At 39.0% G+C, this 17,806-nt stretch overlaps 1 protein-coding gene across 1 annotated transcript in view; it reads right to left on the bottom strand.

Moving 5' to 3' along the window:
• Positions 1 to 17,806, bottom strand: part of plxna2 (plexin A2) — a 217,677-nt gene that overhangs the window by 119,278 nt on the left and 80,593 nt on the right. Inside the window, exon 4 of the mRNA XM_032557615.1 lies at positions 5,851 to 5,985. Within this exon, the coding sequence (XP_032413506.1) occupies positions 5,851 to 5,985 (135 nt within the window). The remainder of the gene's footprint in view (positions 1 to 5,850; positions 5,986 to 17,806) is intronic.

Genomic DNA, 17,806 nt, shown 5'->3' with positions numbered 1-17,806 from the left:
GTGTTTCATGTCCCTCAGTTGACCTAATCCTCCAAAAACCTTCACAGAGCACAAAAAAAAGCTAATTCAGATCCAGTTTTAATAAAGCAGCCGAGCTTGTTTGTATTCTTGGGCACAGAAAAAGAGAAAAACATGAAACAGTAAAAAAGGTGGGGGTGGGTAAAAAGCAAGACCACTCCAAACCCTAACACAGATCTAATGCTCTACATTTGCATGAGCTGGCAAAAGCAGCAATAAATAAGCTCTGCTGCAGCTGCCATTCAAACATGAACACTTTGTCCACCTGTTTGATTAGACCGCCAGTTGGAATTGTTATTGCTATAGCATACTGCATCACAGTCAGCACAGCATATCTGGCTTCATATTCATCCTACCAGCAGATAAAAAAAAAACAATCCCCCTGTGCTTTCCATTGAAATACTAGCAGATCATGTGAACTACATAGCCATGTGCTTTGCTCCACCAGTGGATGATGTGGTATTCAGCTTGAAAACAACAGCGTTTGATGCAATATTAAATGTTGTGAGGTGGATTTGGGAATGTAAGACATTTCAGAGGGCATTTCATATTACTTGGAGGAAAAGAAAGCAAGGATTCGAGGATGTGTCCAGGAGGCAGCTCAGCTGAATCCACCGCAACAGCTATGAGCTTTTCTGTTCATCACTGGGTTTGCCAATGGCATTGCAACCAAGTCAAGTACCAAAACTGTGGGAATATATTCTTAGATGTAGTAGCAGTAGCAAACATAATCCTACTACATGAGCCACTTGTCATGTGTAGAAGTCCATCAAATTTATCAGAAAAGTGACAAGAATGTAAATAGAAAATTAGGATCCTGTCGACTTTTTACAAAACCTGCATACAAGAGATACAACAGATTTTGAAATGTCTCCTTTTTACTGAACGGTGACCAACAGACCATTTACAGGACTATATAAGTAGTAAAGCTGACAAAAGAAAAATATTTTCAGCCCTCCAAATAAAACCAGACGCATCTGGTAGCTAATTTGAAATTAACAATTTGAAGCAAAATGTCAACAAAAATAGTCTTTGAGGCTCAAGATCAGGAATTCATGGACGCCTACCAATAAAAACAAGACAATATTTGCCAAAATGTATTTTTCTGTCTTTGCTGTTTAAATGGAAAATCTCCTGCTCAGCCACTTATTTACAGCACTTGTGTAGGGATTTGATCATGACCTGCAAACAAGGTCTTGTAAGTTAAGCAGTTTTGACCTTCAGCATGTGCATCTTTATAAGCAGAGTTATTCTTATCCTCATACCACTTTCTTGGTATTTGCTGTAAAATGTTTGCAACGAATCCCACTGATGTCTGAAATTTATCTCAATCTGAAATATTATTATTATGTCAGTGGAAATCCAATCACCCTGGATCAATCTTAAAACTAACTGTGCCAAAAAGAGACAGAAACCAGAGTTTAAATCCTGTTAAATACACTGTGTATCAAAATTTCATCCCAGTACAACCATAAACCTCCATGGTTTCTGTTTTTGATAAAGTAGATCACATTTGGTTTTTAGAGTAAAAGAAATGTCATGAAAACCAAGAAGCAAACCAAACAAGTCGCTTCACAAAAGAAAAAAAGTAAAAAACTTGTCTCTACCAAGAAAGATTTTTTTCCCTATGAAATTTGTCACAAGCCAAGTAGGTGACAGATCAAATGTGTGAAAGGCCACAGTTCTCAAATTTCTATTAGCAGAATATATGCTTGAAACCACGTCACATTTTGCTTTCACAATTATGCACGACTTTGGTATAAAGTTCCAATAAAATATTTGAAATAGTTTGCTGCGTGTAAAAAAGTTTAAGTAGTCACAATATTTTCACTGCGGTGTCACAGGAAACATCAGCATAAATTTTGGGAAGAAAATCCTCTTTACTTAGACGTGTCGAAACTGTCAGTGATGATCCAGCACCTTACAGCAGGACAAGTCCCACATACACAACACTGATGCTGCTGATGGAGAAGAAACAAGTCCGCCAGGTCTTTTCATCAGTTCCACTGCGCTGCCCTCACATTGCGCCATTCTCAGGCTGTCATTAATATTACTGCTGGCATTGCCATTACATCTACTAAGCAAAGCACCGTTTAACATGACAGCAGGATGGGGTGAGTACAAAACAGGAAGAATAGCATCCATTATTTGAATATAAGGAAGTAACAAATGAGAACCAGATAACAGAAGGATGTCTGTTGAGTCTAATCTGCAGACGCTATGTTAATGAGCAATACAAACACATTTTTGAGGAATTACCCCAAAAGCATCAGGTAAACACCATTTGAATACTTAATGGAGAACAGATGCTTGAATGTATGTGTAGTGTTAAAAGGCCAATTTTTCTTCCATGTGGGACTGGTGGAGCTAGTGAACTCTCGACTGTAGCACCTATGTAAATAAACAAAGTATGCACTTTGCGTTGTACTTTGACTGCTTGTTTGTATATTTAAAATCATAAAGATTCTGAACCTGGCAGGTGTGAGGGCAGAAGTGAGAATGAGTCCAGGTTCACCAGTGTGGCCTTGCTTTGCAAATATTACACTCACTTCCTCGATTTCTGTTTCTCTCCTCCAGCCTCATGTTCTCCCTCTCTTCTGTTCGCTCCCTTTCCCACTGTGCCAAACACAGAGGGCTTCTTTGTTATTCCAAGTCGGAAATGCAACTGGAGCCAAATCTGCCTCGGTTCCTGTTTGATATCATCCCTCCTTTGTTCTCTGCCGTCTCCCAACGCCATGTGCTTGGCCTCAGCCTGCATCAGTCAGACTCACGGGAACAAACGGACCTTAGACAAGATATATCCCGTGATAAGTCTGGATGTGTGATTGGGGGTGACATTTAAGCCAATGTTGAGATAAAGGTCAAATAGATGTCTCCCACTGAGTGCAGCAGGGCTTGTTTAAGGTATCTGCTGTGTAATGTATGACAGATAGCATCGCAGATCTTTAATGCATGTCCTTAGATTTCAGTTGTTCAGATCAAGCAAAGAGAGAGCAGTATGAAATCTGAAAAACTGTTGCTGCAGAGTCAAAGAATCCCATAGTAAAACAAAAAAAGCAGAACTGAATCCCAATTCAGCCAATCTGTCAGGTGTGACTATCGAACTGTATCGTTAAACATTCAAGGCAACATCTCCAAAGCAGCTGAACATGTTGGCGTGTGTGGGCGTGTGGGCGTGCGTGGGTGTGTGTGTGTGAGTGCGTCTGCTTCGATCCTCCCTAACCCCTGCAGAGAGAGACAGAAGAGTCTACAAGCTGAATACTAATAACATCCACAGACATAAATTCTCATTCAGATGACTAGCAGTTATGAGCTCAACATCAAAAGCGTGTTTCATCTGTGAAATAAGTGGGAATAAAGGATTTAGTAAACATGGGGAAAATCATTTCAGACTCCATACAAACTCTTCTTAACTTGTGCAATCTGTCCAATTCTGTGTTTTCTATATTCTGACTGTGCATGGTATTTATTAATTGAAACTGACTCTTAGTGATCTGAAAAGATGTAATTAAATTCAAGTTGCCAAATTAAATATTTTGTTGCATAAATTCTGATAAAATGAGAGACCAGAGACTTTAAATATTAATTTTTCCCAGAATAATTGAAGGGATTTTTGATTCAAGTAGTAAATTCCTGCTGGGTCAAATGATATGTTTATGTGACTGTTTTATTGTTTATAAGTACATGGCTAAAAAAATGCAGAGCAACTTATAAATTACTGAGTGAAAGAAAGCAAACTGCATAAAAGGTGCCTCAATAAACATAATAAAATATGCAATATATTCTATTGATTCAATTAAAGCAGAGTAACATACAGCATATCATGCATTTTTATGTTAATTGTAATTAGTATGGCTTTTTAGTCAATGAAACTCAAAATTCAGTCTCTTAGGAGAATTACAACATAAGATGACTACATTTCTAGATTTAAAATTTTTAGGTTATTATGTTATTACTTTTAATACAAAAATATAATTTTATGGTTACAAAGTGGAATACAAAGACTGCAGACCTTACATCTATCCAACAAACAGCCACTGACATTTTCCAGAATGTGGGCCAGCTGTAAAATGTTTCTGCTCAAGAGCTGGCTGACAGTTGTGTCTAAGAGTACTCATGGAAAGTTGAGTGGAAGGAAAAATTGTGGTATTAGAATTGTGAAGCAAAGCCCATTCTATTTTGGGGAATAAATAAGTAAATAAATGTGGATTTCACTGCTTCAACAATCTCTGCACACACATATCTAGAACATGACTTACAACTGTTACATTCCAAGCTGTTGTTCATTGATCTTAAGTGGGGCTAAGCTATGGCCTCTGCTTCCATTGTTCTGTTGTCTTTTCATCAAGTCCAAGAAACTTTAGAGCACTTTATGTATCCCTCTGCTGACAAGCTTCATGAAGCTGCTCATTTATTTTTCCAGCAGGACTTCACACCTGCACATTCTGCCAGGAGAAACTGATTTAATGACCGTAGCATCACTGTGCTTGATTGGCCAGCAAACTAGCTGAACTAAACACCATAGAGAATTTGTGGAGTATTTTCAGATGGAAGATAAGAGGCACAAACAAACCTGATGAGTTGAAGGCTGGATCTAAAGCAACCTGGGCTTTTTGTTTTTATACCTCAGTGGAGTCACAGACTGATTTTCTCAATGTTGAAGACTGGAGGAGAAATTCATGAAAAAAGCAACTGCATTCAAGTACTGAATACCCCACATTCCTTAGGAAGTTTTACAAATCTATTTCCTACTGTACATTCTAAGAAACTGAATTTTGGAGTTCCATTAACTGTAGGCCATAATCATCAAAATTAACAAAAATAAACATATCAAATATATCTCACTATGTGTAATGAGTGGATCTGATTTTCACTTTTTCAAATGAAAATAATATTTTTAAACTTGCAACTAAATCTCTTTGTCAAACTGAAGACAAAAAATAGAGGAAATAAAGACTCCTGCTCTGTATAAGTTTACACCTGTGCGTGGTGGCCAGCCAGTTGTTGACTGTGTTCATAGAGCAGATAAGGAAGTGAGGATGGTAATTCATCAGTTGACACCTTCGGCCTCGCACGTCGCCCGTCTCCGGGGCGGCTGCGCCACCGAGTCCCCTGCAGCCGCTTCTGTTCTCTGCAGCCTTCTCACTTCTCCTCCTCTTGTCATGTCTTTTCTCTGCAACTATCTCCTTTTCCCCTTTTATCACCCGACCTCCTAGCCGTCCTTGCGTCTCCCCTCCCACCGACGTCTGGCCCCATCCTTTCTACCTGTGGCGCGCGTCGCGTCGGCTGTACTGATGGCTATCGGTCGCTTCCTTATTCGCCCTTCGATGCTGTGTCACTTCATCAGGAACAAGAAAGGATGACCTTGCACTCTCTGTTCCTCCCTTTACTCTAAGTCATGCACTTCCCCAGCTGTCCCTCTTTTTCTCATTACTCTTTCTCTCACCACAGCCAGCAAAAGGAAGGAGTCCTTCACCTCCCTTATTCTCATTCTTACCCAACCCTTTTCGTGTCTCTTTATTTCTTTCTTTGTCCCTGCCCTCATTCTCCTCTTTCATTATCAAATGCTGTCAGAATGTCCCCCCCCCCCTTCCACAAACCCCCTACTGTGCCACACAGGTTATTTATAGCCAACAGGAGCTGGTGGATTTGGTAATGTACAGAGGTGAGCCATCCTGGGCCCTATTGGAGCCACACAGACTCTCCCTGACATTTAAGCATCTGCATACGCACACACAAAACGCATTAAAAGCCATCCGTGCTCCTGTTAGGATAGCTTGTATAATTAGGGAGCACAAGGTTTAAAAAGACATTAAAAAAACTCACACCTACCTGTCTATCAGACATGACGTAGAGGAAGCTGCGGTCCAGAGAGAAGGCCATGTCTCGGAGGATGGGGCTGCCGTCCTTTATGACTGAGATTGTTTCATACTGGACGCCACCATGAGGAGGACCATCAACGCGAATCTAAGAAGAAGAAAAATAAAACAAGAGAAGACAAACAGGTCAGGCAGAGCTATTTATATCTGTGTCACACCAAGAAACATGAAAACAGACGAGCAGAGATTGACAAGAATGACAGATGAGAGTCACAAAACATTTGTCAACATTGTTCATCATTTACTGACTGAGATTCTGTTAGATGAAAATTCTGCATGAAGGCTGTTTGGAAATATGGTGCCTTGCAAGATTAAATTCTGTCACGGTAACACTGAAAAAAAAAAAATCTATGTACTGTATTAAGATTAACACAATGTAGAACATAACTTTGAACTGAAAGAAAAATGACCCATATGAGGGATGTTGTTTTTTCAGCGGCGGGAGGGATGTTGGTTGGTCCTGCTCTTTGTATGAATGGCCCAGTCAAACTCAAGACATAAATCCAAAGGAGAATCAGTAGGAAAACTTAAAAATGAATGGTCACAGGTACTTCCCATCCAGTCCAACTAAGCTGTTTCACAAAAAACAATAAGCAAAACTTCAAGTCTGCCATTGTTAGAAGTTGATGAAAAAAAGTCACATAGAAGTTCTACAAATCTGACCAAGAGGGTTGAATACAAATGCATTCCAAACTTTTTTATTCATACAAAATGGTGAAAACGACCAATCATTTTCTTCCACTTTACAATGTGTACAACTTTTATTGGCTGTTTGCTCACTGTTAAGTCTTTCCTAAATATTTTTTTTCAAATAGTAGACTGCATTTGTCCTGTTTTAATGCAATTGTGGCTCTATTGGAAGAGCACATTTTGCAGTCAAAGTTTTGTAGTGTGTACTGGTATGAATTTGTTAGTTCAACTGGGTGAATTTAGCTCTGATGACAGCAAAAATGTAATATATTTGCAATGCCCCAAAGCACAGCTCTATTTACTGCAAAAGGTGGTTCTAGAAAGTCTGGATTCATCAGAACCAAATATTAATTCCCATCGCTTTAGATTTTTATTTGTAAAAACATTTTTGAAATGTTTTTTTTTTTTTTTATTGTATTCTTTCTTTATGGATTATTACATGAAATCCAAATAAAATACGCCAAGGTTTGAGGTCACAACATGTAAGATTAGATTTATAATAACTAATATTTATGAATCTTTATATTTGTTAAACTCATTTGTTAGTACGAAACATGTGTGACAGCTTGGAGGATTACTTATTTATGACTTCAAAGGAGTCCTCTGGGAGTATTTGTAGTTCCTTTAGTTACAGAAACTTTGAGAGATTAATTGCCGATACAATTAAGCCATTGTGAAACCTTAGCTATGTTTTCCTTTCTTCCTCCTTCTGATGAATGATGAATTCCCTCACTAGGACTTTGAACTTCAAGCCAAGACCACCTTCCTGGAGAAACAGTGGAAAAATGGAGTAATACGTCGCAAATCAGGTAATGTTTCTTCACATTAAATCATGTTGACCAAATATGTAGCCACAACAGCACATTTTAAAGGGGAGGGTGCAGGTTTATTGATGTGGGGCGTGAGAGATGTCTCTATGATGTCAGATGTCACAGATTCCTCCCCCAACCATCAAAGATGATGTCTCTATCATCTGTCCATTCCCGTCTGCCTCTCTCCACCCCAACATTCATCTGTCTATTCGGATAGTGACATCCCCAAAGAGCAGGCTGCCTCACTAAAAAATAACTCAAGAGGGGGGAAAGTCAGGGTCAGACGTCTGTCAAACTGGGAGGGTGAAGAGGTTTGGGAGCTGATGTGTGCACACACACAGCCTCTTGTTTGTTTGTGAGGCAGGGAATGTGTGTCAAAACCATTAGATAGTCATGTAAGGTGGGAGAAAAGTGAGGTAGGTTAACTGTGGGCCCTAGAGATTAACCGCTTGAGTGGAAAAACTAAAACTGGTCAAGCCTTCCGTGTTTGACCTGCGTCTGACCCGGGGGGACCGATCCCGGAGTTGCTGACAGAACATATGTGAAACCCATATGTGGGGAGGATGGAGGACGGATGCGGGGGCCGGGGCCATCTACATTTAGTTACTGACACTGCAGCGTGGAGGGAGACCTCAGCAAATATGCTTGTCCATAAAGCATGTCAGCGTCAGGCCATAACAGAGCTGCACGCTGTGATATGTGTCCAAGCAGGCTGCCGCAAGGGATCATGAGATAACCCGACCTCCCCGCCCGCAGTTCATCTGAATCAGATCTCTATCGCACATTCTCTCACTACTGTCGGGAGGTCTCTCAATTCACATTTTGGCCACAAGCACAACTGGTGCAGCGGGAATGTTTTAGCAACAAAGCCCCTGCTCTGCAGGTATCTAAGGTATCTGCTTAAATAAAAAACAAATACCTGGCGAAGAAGTAAAAACAGCTGAATTTATTCGCTTTTTGTCTCAATGCAAATACTGGGCGATGAATTGATTTTAATCAATTAATAAATACTTTGGTGTTTGAAGATTTAATTTTTGGACAATCTGGATTTTGCACTCCTTGGGTTTCCATAGTTGGGAGCGATGTCAGCACAACCAGGCAGCCATCTTGTTTCTCAAGCACGTTTTTATTTATTTGGACCTTGAAATCTAATCAACTCCACGACAAAGTATAAGAGTAAAGCTTGGTTGTTTTTGTGGACAAGAATATAGACTAAATAATATGAGAATAAAGTATTATTTTTACCAAAATAAAGTTGTAATATATGAAGAATGAAGTAGTAATTTTATAACTCCAACAAAAGAAATCCAAGCTTTTCTCTCATTACAACAATTTTTTGTTGTAATGAGAGAAACAATTTTATTGTAATTTCAAAACATCTTTCTGGCCAAATTTTGTCATTATTCTATTAATATTGTGACTCTATTTTTGTAATTAAATATACATTCTCATAACCTGGCCCTTGAAAAAAAAGCAAGCAAAATAACTGGAAATTGGATCTGGTATGAAAAAAATCAGAGATTTTATTTTTAAGCCATATAGCTCAGCCCTAGAGCTAGCTAAAAAACCTAATTTTCTTCAGTCTAACTTTACTTTAACGTTTAGGGTGCTTTAGAAGAACAACCTGGTCAAAGTTTGCCCTGTTGGACGCTGCATTACGTATCAGACGAGATGAGAAGGCACCAACCAGGTAATACTTTTCAGACAATCACACTCGCCCTCTATTAAAGGAAAAACAATGCATTGAAAGAAAGCCTGCAGCCCCAGAGAGCTGCCCTTTGGTTCAGTCCGGTCTGACTCTGTTCCCCATTTCAACTCTGCAACTATTAGGCAGCTCCTCTCTTCCAGCAGCATGGGAAGGAGACAGAAGGAAGGGGGGGAAAAGGTGAAGATAGATGAGAGTGTTGGAAAAACTGTCTACATTACTCAAGGGAGTCCATGGGTTGTATTTAATGGTTTCAAAAAAAGAGAAGATGACAACATCTTGAATTATAGATATTTAAACAAATTGCTCAAACACACAGTAGGCAACTGGTGTTTAGATTCACGCTGCATGTGGGATTTGATATCCTTCATGTACAAACATAAATCCAAACACAGCAGTGATGGTGGAAGATAACGGAGAACAGAAATAAGTGTCCTCAGGCGGCAAAGAGTGGGAGGCAAATCCTGGAGCTGGAGCACTGTTTTCAGATTTTGTTTTAGCTTTCTTTGGACTGCTGCATTACAAACATAATTTAAAAGGGAGCATTTCAAACTCAGTTATGAAATTGCAAAGCAACACCAGTGGTCCCATGAAATCATTTGGGACATCAATGCCTATTGATGTGTAATGCATCAGTAAGCATTCGACATCCATCTGTTTTCACTTTGTGTTCGTACAGATTATTATGCTAAGACCAATGTTCTCTGGTTATCTTTAAAATCTGCAAAGTATGAGAAATTTCTGTCGGATCAATAATTGGTAATATTCTCAATGATTAAATTCAGTATGAGGCTTACTATGCAATACACAAAACCAATCTTCCCAAAAGATTTTCATATTTTTAGAGCTGATGGATGAAGCCATCTTTCGATCATTACTAAATATAAAATTTCTTCAAACATTGCAAAGCTGCTTCAGTTTGACGAGTCTTCCAGTATGTTTGCAAGTATTTTGCTAAGACACTTTTCTTAGTATTAGTCTAGATAGTATTTGAAATAAACTGGCAGAACAAAGTTCAACTTGAGAGAAAGTTGTAACTTTCTATGCAAAAGAATCCATTTTTTAAAAAAAGGGTTTCCAAAGCACACTACCAAGTCCAACTTTAAATGGCTCAAAAAGAAATAAAAAATAAGCTTTTGGAGTGGTCTAGTCAAAGTCTAACTTTCAACAGTTTGAGATGCTGTGACATTACTTTTAACAGACCATGCTGAAAACAATCCAGTACAGTTTATTGTAAAACACCACATCAATGTAAAAAATGTACTGCCAGTTACTGCAAATGCTTGATGGAAGTGGTTGTTGCCATGGGTGACATAACCAGTTATTAGGTTTTAAGGGCAATTACTTTTTCAACATGGGAGAAGGTCGGTTTCGGTTGCCCCTTAATAAGCCCAAAACACAATTATGATTTTGCAGCCTTGTAATTCTTGTTCTGTCATCGCATCCGATTGGTTGAACAACAGCACAGTTAGTGAAAGATGAAAAAAATAACCATTTGCAGTATGAATAAAAACACAAGAAAAGCCATCAAAGAGCAGGTCTCAAACGGTAATAATTCAATAATTCACATAAAAGAACGATCGGTTTCAAAAAGCACGTCACTAACATCATTTGTTCTCTGTTAAGACTCCAACTACATGTATGTTTTATGTTATGGTACCTAAAACTAAGAGAGCTGGGGATTTGAGTTGAGGGATATGCTGGAGGGAAATGATGGCAGAGGCATCAGAGGCCTCCCCTTGCGGCTACAAGGGTCCATGCCAGAGGGGGGCTTTTGATCAGACCATGTAAGCACCCTGGAAAAACGTTTGAAGATTGACCAAACTCCAATTCAGATTGCCCTTCTCCCTCTTCCTCTCTCCACCGCTCTGCCTTGGTCTGTGGTTTTGAACACAGTGCCAGACAGTGGATCACCAACTGTGAGAGTCTATGAGAAGCAATTTGCTTGAGTGAAAAGGGCTGAATAAATCCTGGCTAAAAGTGCAGCAAATGTGTGTTTTTGCAGTGCATTATGGATGCTGCAGCTCAGAGATGGAAGGAGAAGTAAAGGCCAAAACTGTCATTCATTCAAAAGACACATCCCACCCGGCAAGACAGCTTGTTCTGTCATACCATAAAACTGCTCGGGAGCAGCTAAAGCAATAACAAAAACCTTTACACATAAAAAAAAAAAAACTAAACTCCCCAAATTCCTCTCTGTTAAGGCATAAAGATTTACACTGTCGTGTAAAAAGTATTTGCCCCAAAACAGACTTCTCTAGTTTTTCCCTTTCTTGTTCAGGGTTAAACGTTTCAGATCAAATAAATTTAAATAAAGAATTTTCAAAATGATGATTTCATTTCTTAGACAAAATAAGGTCCCCAAACAATCCTGGACAATGAAAACATGCAACTGTCCCCAACATCTAAAAGCTCTTGTGTCACTTCTGGCACAAGGGCTGTTTGGCAGAAACAAATTAAACAGCATCAAATATGTTTATTTGTGGTGGTTTTCACAAAGTATCTTACCTCACTGTGGAAGAATCTTGGTCCATTTCTCAATGCAGACTTTTCATTAAACAAACTGCCTGTTTAAGATCAAACAGCAGCATCTCGGATTTAAGTTAAATTTAAATTAAATAGGCCACTGAAACCTTCATTTTCTTTAGTTGATTTGTGACATTCAGAAGTGGATTTGCTAGAGTGCTTCAGATCATTGTTCTGCTGCAAAAACAAGTATTAGTTTTGCGTTTTAAAATGTTGTGCTGTAAGGTTTTGCATCTTGTGTTGCAGGATGCGTTGCCTTTTTAAATCTTTCAGTCTACTACATACCAGCAGACGTTTCTTGTTTAAGTGATATCTTGGATCAGATATGGGTGTGCCAAGTAAACAAAAGCGTTTAGTTAATCACCATTTATGATTTAACAACATTGATCAATTATATTTTCATGCAGAGCAATACAGGCCTGCATAGCTTTTTGTCATCAATTGCAAAATGAATTTGTTGCTGTATTTGTCATATTAAAGTTAGTTTATGATCAAAAACATTTAAGAAAAGCAAAACAAAATGACTTCTCTAAACGTTCCCATCTGGATTTTAAAGCCAGACGGCACACAATACATAGTGTTTGTTCAACATTAAATACTTATTTTTTTCTTCCATTTAATAGCTCAGCTGCTAACTATTACCTGAGAGCAATTTTCTTTTCAGATTTGTCGAAATCCTATTTTTAACCATTAGCCTTGAGGGATGTTAGTTCTCTGAAACCGGAGATGCTTGTGCACAGGTAGCTGCCAAGCCAAATACAGATCAGTCTGAGGGTGTAGATTATTTTGCCTCTGTATTTCAGCTAGCAGAGAAGACTGTAAGCCATGTATGGGAATCTTTACCAAGCCGCACAAGGGAGGTACTCTGCAAACCTTGTGTCAAAAATCTAATTGTATGTTCCCCGCCTACACATTGCATTGGAATAGCATAATAAGAGTTGAATATCTGCAAAATGTGGTTTTCTGGATAAAACTAAGAAAATTTCACTTTTCAGAGAGTTAAAAGTTGAACTTCCTAAATATCCAATCTGACAGCTATCTGCTTATCCAGTTCCACAGTCTCGAGAGCGGGAGTGACAACCACTGCTTTTGTCTGCCTGATCCCACACACTGGATTAAATTCTGCAAAAGTACACCACCACTACACACTTCCACGCTCTGTCTCAAAGCACTGACCCCTCACAGAGGCACCACAGACGGGGCTCTGCTTAGAAAAGGGGGAGCTTTGTCAAGTAGGGTCAAACCAATTGAAAACAAAAAGCACAGGTCAGACAGATTTGACAAAGGCTACCGTAAATCTTATACAATCAAATCCAATCCACCTGATGGAGCCCATCTTGGCCTCTGGTAAATGGCTTGAATTTGATGCTGAGATTGTTCTGCGGCTTGGACCAAATGGGCTAAGTGTCAGACTGACAGGATTTTGAGACCAAGTCAAGCTTGTCAGGAGTCGTCCATGATTTCAAAGGCTTTTGTGACAAGACAGGCACTCTGGTCACAAGACAAAGACATTTTCCACTATTCTGTAACGTATGCCAAACGTGGAAAATATTCTATTTTTACACACGCAGATAATAAATAACAAAGCAGTTGTATGATGGAAATTAAAGAAAATATATATAAAACAAGCAATTTATCTGAACATAAAAGCTCATGACGCAGCAGGGGGTCCAGCTTTATATAAACCTTAATTTCTTCCTTTAAAGTTCATAGGTAAGGTGTTTGTTTAGCTAAAAGCCTCTCAAGTGAATATATGAAGGTGAGAAAGAATAGAGGCAGAGGGGTGTGAGTTGTGCTGACAGACCCTCTGACTACCCTAATGGATAAGCATGCATGACAACACAAGTCAGGCCCTTTAGGCATTGAGATGAAGGAGTGTGAAGGGATGAGTGGTATGTGTCACAGAAGAAGAAAAAAAATCTGAAACGCACAAGAAGCCAAAAACAGATCAAAGCACAATGATAAAGGTATAACGAGTGATTTAAAAAAATTATAGACCACAAAAATCTAACCATCAGGAATTAAAAAAAAAAATACAGCTACCAACAGCAATAGTGCTGATGAAACAGAGACAATGCAGTTATCCTGTTTTAGATTCCGTTCCAGGAAATCCTAAAATGTTCTGATTCGCTGTGCTTCTCTGCTTGATGAAGCCACTAAAGAAATTACTACTGCCGTTAACTTTTTACTTTACTTCTTAATTTTGTGTGCTGTCTGGCTCCCTTCTCTACTTTTTATTTTACACTCCCAATTATCTGGCAGAAAGAATGTTACTTCACTTCTTCCCTCACTCACAATAGAGACAAATTCAGCTGTTTAGAAGTATTTTCAGTAATAAGTAGTAAGCACTCCATTCTTTAGTTTACTAACTAAAGAATGGAGTGCTCTAGTTGAAAGACACTCGTCACTATTTCTAAGGTAACATAGTTGTTGGAGCTATTTATTCTTTATTTCTTTATGCATTTGAATTTTGTTAGTTTATTTTTACATTTCTAGTTTTTGTATTATTTGCAGGTTAATAATTGTCAATTCTATTTATCTTTTGTTTTTATTATTTGTTCTTATTTATTTGTTTTCTAAAGACAGGAAGTGAGGTGGATCAATCCACTTTCTATAAGTGTAGGGGCCTGGTAAAGGACCAGCAGGCATTTGGGTTTGGGGCCTATGGTTTTTACCAGAGCACCAGTGCAACAGTGCAACAGAGCACCAGAGCACCAGAGCAACATAAGTAGACAGGAGCAACAAAGGAAAGTTTGAACGTTATAAGTGTTTTGCTGAAAAGAAAAATAAAAGAAACCAAGATAATCAACAAGTTTGGACATTAAACTTCTTGTGCCTGCGTGAAGAATCTGGACCCCAGTACCTCATAGTGGCGGATGGAACTTGTTATTGGATGTTTGGTTTGACAAACACCCGCCACTACAATAGTTTTAGAAATACAGTTTGAAGAATATAAGTTTATAAGAAAGATTAACCAGCTAATATCAAATTTTTTTATGTTACTTAAAGAGCAAAGGAAGAATATTCTGCACAGTCAACATAAGTTTTATTTATATTTGTGTGTAAACAAAAGTGAAAAATGCAAAAGAGCACAATTTTAGCGGAATATTCAACTCGTTTTACAACTTCAGTAGTAACAGTGATTGTTTCTTTTCTGTTTTAAGTAGAATGGATCACATCCCTTTCTGGTTAATATGGTGAGACGTATTCTTAGCCAAGGTTTTTAAACTGCGGCCTATGGGTAAAACAGTTGACAGTAAAACAATTAATGGTTACTATTGTTAAATTTTAATGCAAGATGCTTTGAAATGAGAAAATGACTCTTGTTAGAACTTGATGTGAACTCACGCACAAGACTGACTGAAATCAACTGCTTGTATTCCACAGCCTGAAGAAGACACGGCTCGTGTCCAACCCGGAAACCTGGCTTGAAATGTAGCAGACTGCTACTGTATTCCTTTACTTGAGTTGGAGTAGGAACAACCCATTCAGCTGGTGTGTGTGTGTGTCCCTATTTCCCTTTCTCTTCTCACACTGGGAGAAAACATGGAGCCTGTCTCCACCTCGATAACGCATCTAATCCATCACTGGTGGCAGGCTGAAGAATTCTGGTGTCAGCTGCGAGCGGGATGGAGAAATGCACAGTGTGCATGTGTGTGAGGTGGCTCCCACCAGCCCTGCATGCTGTCTCTTTTGTTCGTGTTCCTGTTGTACATTATAAGCTTCCACGAGGCTCACGTTAGCCCGTTTGGCCGAGTGCACTGTGTGTCAATTCCCCTTGGACAGGCTGAGGCTGGAGAGGCCACGCTATTGTGACAGGGGAGAGGAACCTGAGAGAGGACAGGAAAGGGGTGACGAGGGGAGAGGTAAGCAACACGGACAGATGAGGGGCTTGAAAAAAAGGTAAGGGGGAAAAACAGACTGCATTCTTAGGGGATGATGTAGAAGGAAAAAGAGGTAAATTACAGGAAGGGAAACAAGCTTTAAAGGAGAAGGTGGCACTATATCTGCAAAAATGACCCGAGCCTCCAATCAATACAAGAGGCAATTGCTTCATATTTTTGGCCGGGCACCATAAACTTTATTGATTTCCCTCTATCCTCCATGAACAAAGCAGTTAACCCTTTACTCTACAACACCTCTCCGCATCCGTTTAAACATTAATAGAAGCTACTGCAGAGGACAAATCACACTTGATGGCATTTGGAGTGAATCGTTTTTTCCTGTCATCGATTTGCTGTAAATATTGAAATCAGAAACATCCTGTTAAATTGATCTCCAATGAGTCCTGACAATGAATCATCCGAAAGCTTTAGCCCCTCTAACTTGCCCTTAATTGCCTTTTAGGGCTTCTATATTTCCAGCTCTATGGGTCGCATAACTTACAACCCAGAACATGATTGTTTCAGCACTTTCTTCTGTTTGCCCCCGTTTCCAAAAGAGAAACCAGAGCCTGCGGCATGCATTAGGGGTCTGTGGAGGGGGTGAGATCAGGCCACCGCTCTAATCAGCCCGAGAACACACATTAAGAGCAGCGGCACAATGTGAGGCCTATATTTAGCAACAGTATTAAAACTCGAAACAGAGACCAATATAGCACTGATGGAGGCAAGCCAGCAAGGTTCTGAGAGAGCAAGAACAGAAGGGACGTGATGGGAGGGATTTTCTGCTTTAGCTCTCAAAAAGTATGGTATCAGAGAGGCAGACAAATAAGTCTGAGAAGTAAAATACAAATGGTTTGTACACCAAACAGCAAGAGCTACAATCTTTGTTTTTCTTTACTTGCTGACTAAAGTCCAAAAAAGGATTAAATAAATGTGTTGTGAAAGTACAAAAGGCTCATTGACTAAAAATGAAAAATGAAGTAATAAACAGTCAAGCAACAAAAACAGCCACGGGGAAAAGAAAGTACAGCCTTCAAGGGGTTTAACTATCAGGACATAATAAATGTCCGGGTCTTTAATAGGTTCTAAAATGGTTTAAATCACTGTCTGCTTTTAAACAAAAAATATAAGACAAAATAGAAAAGCTATATATGGAAAACAATTTGAGACTCAAAATGTATAACCACCCTTGTAAAAGCAGAAGTTTGGGCAGTTTGCTGGACTGATGCATATGGGTGTTTGTTAACACAAGACATCAGAAATGACTTAAGCAATTACTGCTGCCCATCTTTCCGAGTGCGGTAATAATAGCATTTTCAAACGATGTGAAGTCCATCATTCTAAGGTAATGATTATTCACAAGAGAAAAACATTTAAGGCAACTGTCCATCATCCCTTAAATGAATGAATCTGAGCAAATTTGCCATAAGGTCAGGCTGTGCCATGCTGAGGGAAATGTCAAAAAAACCAACAGTTCCATTTCAGACTTTACTTAGCAGATTAAAATGTGAAACTTCATGACAGCCCAATTAGAAAAAGACTGAGGAAGTATGCTTTTTTTTTTTTTTTTTGAATGGCTGAAGGAGAAATGCCTCTTAGAATTCAAGATTTTCCATGATGCACACCCCTGTTTGCACAGTAGTTCAGCAAGAACTATGATGGTTGACGGATGATGATTTGGGATTATTTTGGACCCAAGTAGTTTGGGAGTTGAACTCCCCTTCATACCAAATTACTCAGGATTAAGCCAAAGTTAGGTCATCTGTTAGACAGCTGAAGCTCGAGTGAATTTGGAGAATTCAGCAAAAAGATCACAAACTCAATAGCAAGTCTACAACAGAATACCTTCTGGGTGAAATGAGCTGAAATGCTGTGGTGGAATAATAGGAGAGCTGTGGAAACCTGAATGAGCTGGAGCAATGTTGGAAAGAAGTGGGCCAAAACTTCTCAACAGCTATGGAAGACACCAAAAAGTCAGACAAAAAAGTTCTGTGAACTTCTGAATTATGGGGTCTGCTAACAGAGCTTCATACAGCTATTTCATTTTGACATTACCTGTGTTTAATAAAAAAATTAGTATGGTGAAATATTTTGGGCATGTTTTTTTTTTTCCACTTTGGGCCTGATTTCAATTATGGTAGAACTGATAAAGACCAGAACATTTTTATGATGTCTTAAAACCCGATAATTGAACGAGGTCATTATTTCGTCTTGCCAAGACTATTCGTCCAAATTAATTTCTAGGTAAAACACAGACAGCATTCTGTTAACATTAAAGTATATATTCACACA

The sequence above is a fragment of the Xiphophorus hellerii genome, chromosome 1 (genome assembly GCF_003331165.1).
Source record: "Xiphophorus hellerii strain 12219 chromosome 1, Xiphophorus_hellerii-4.1, whole genome shotgun sequence".
Lineage (NCBI taxonomy): Eukaryota > Metazoa > Chordata > Actinopteri > Cyprinodontiformes > Poeciliidae > Xiphophorus > Xiphophorus hellerii.
This window is presented reverse-complemented; position numbering and strand designations above follow the sequence as displayed.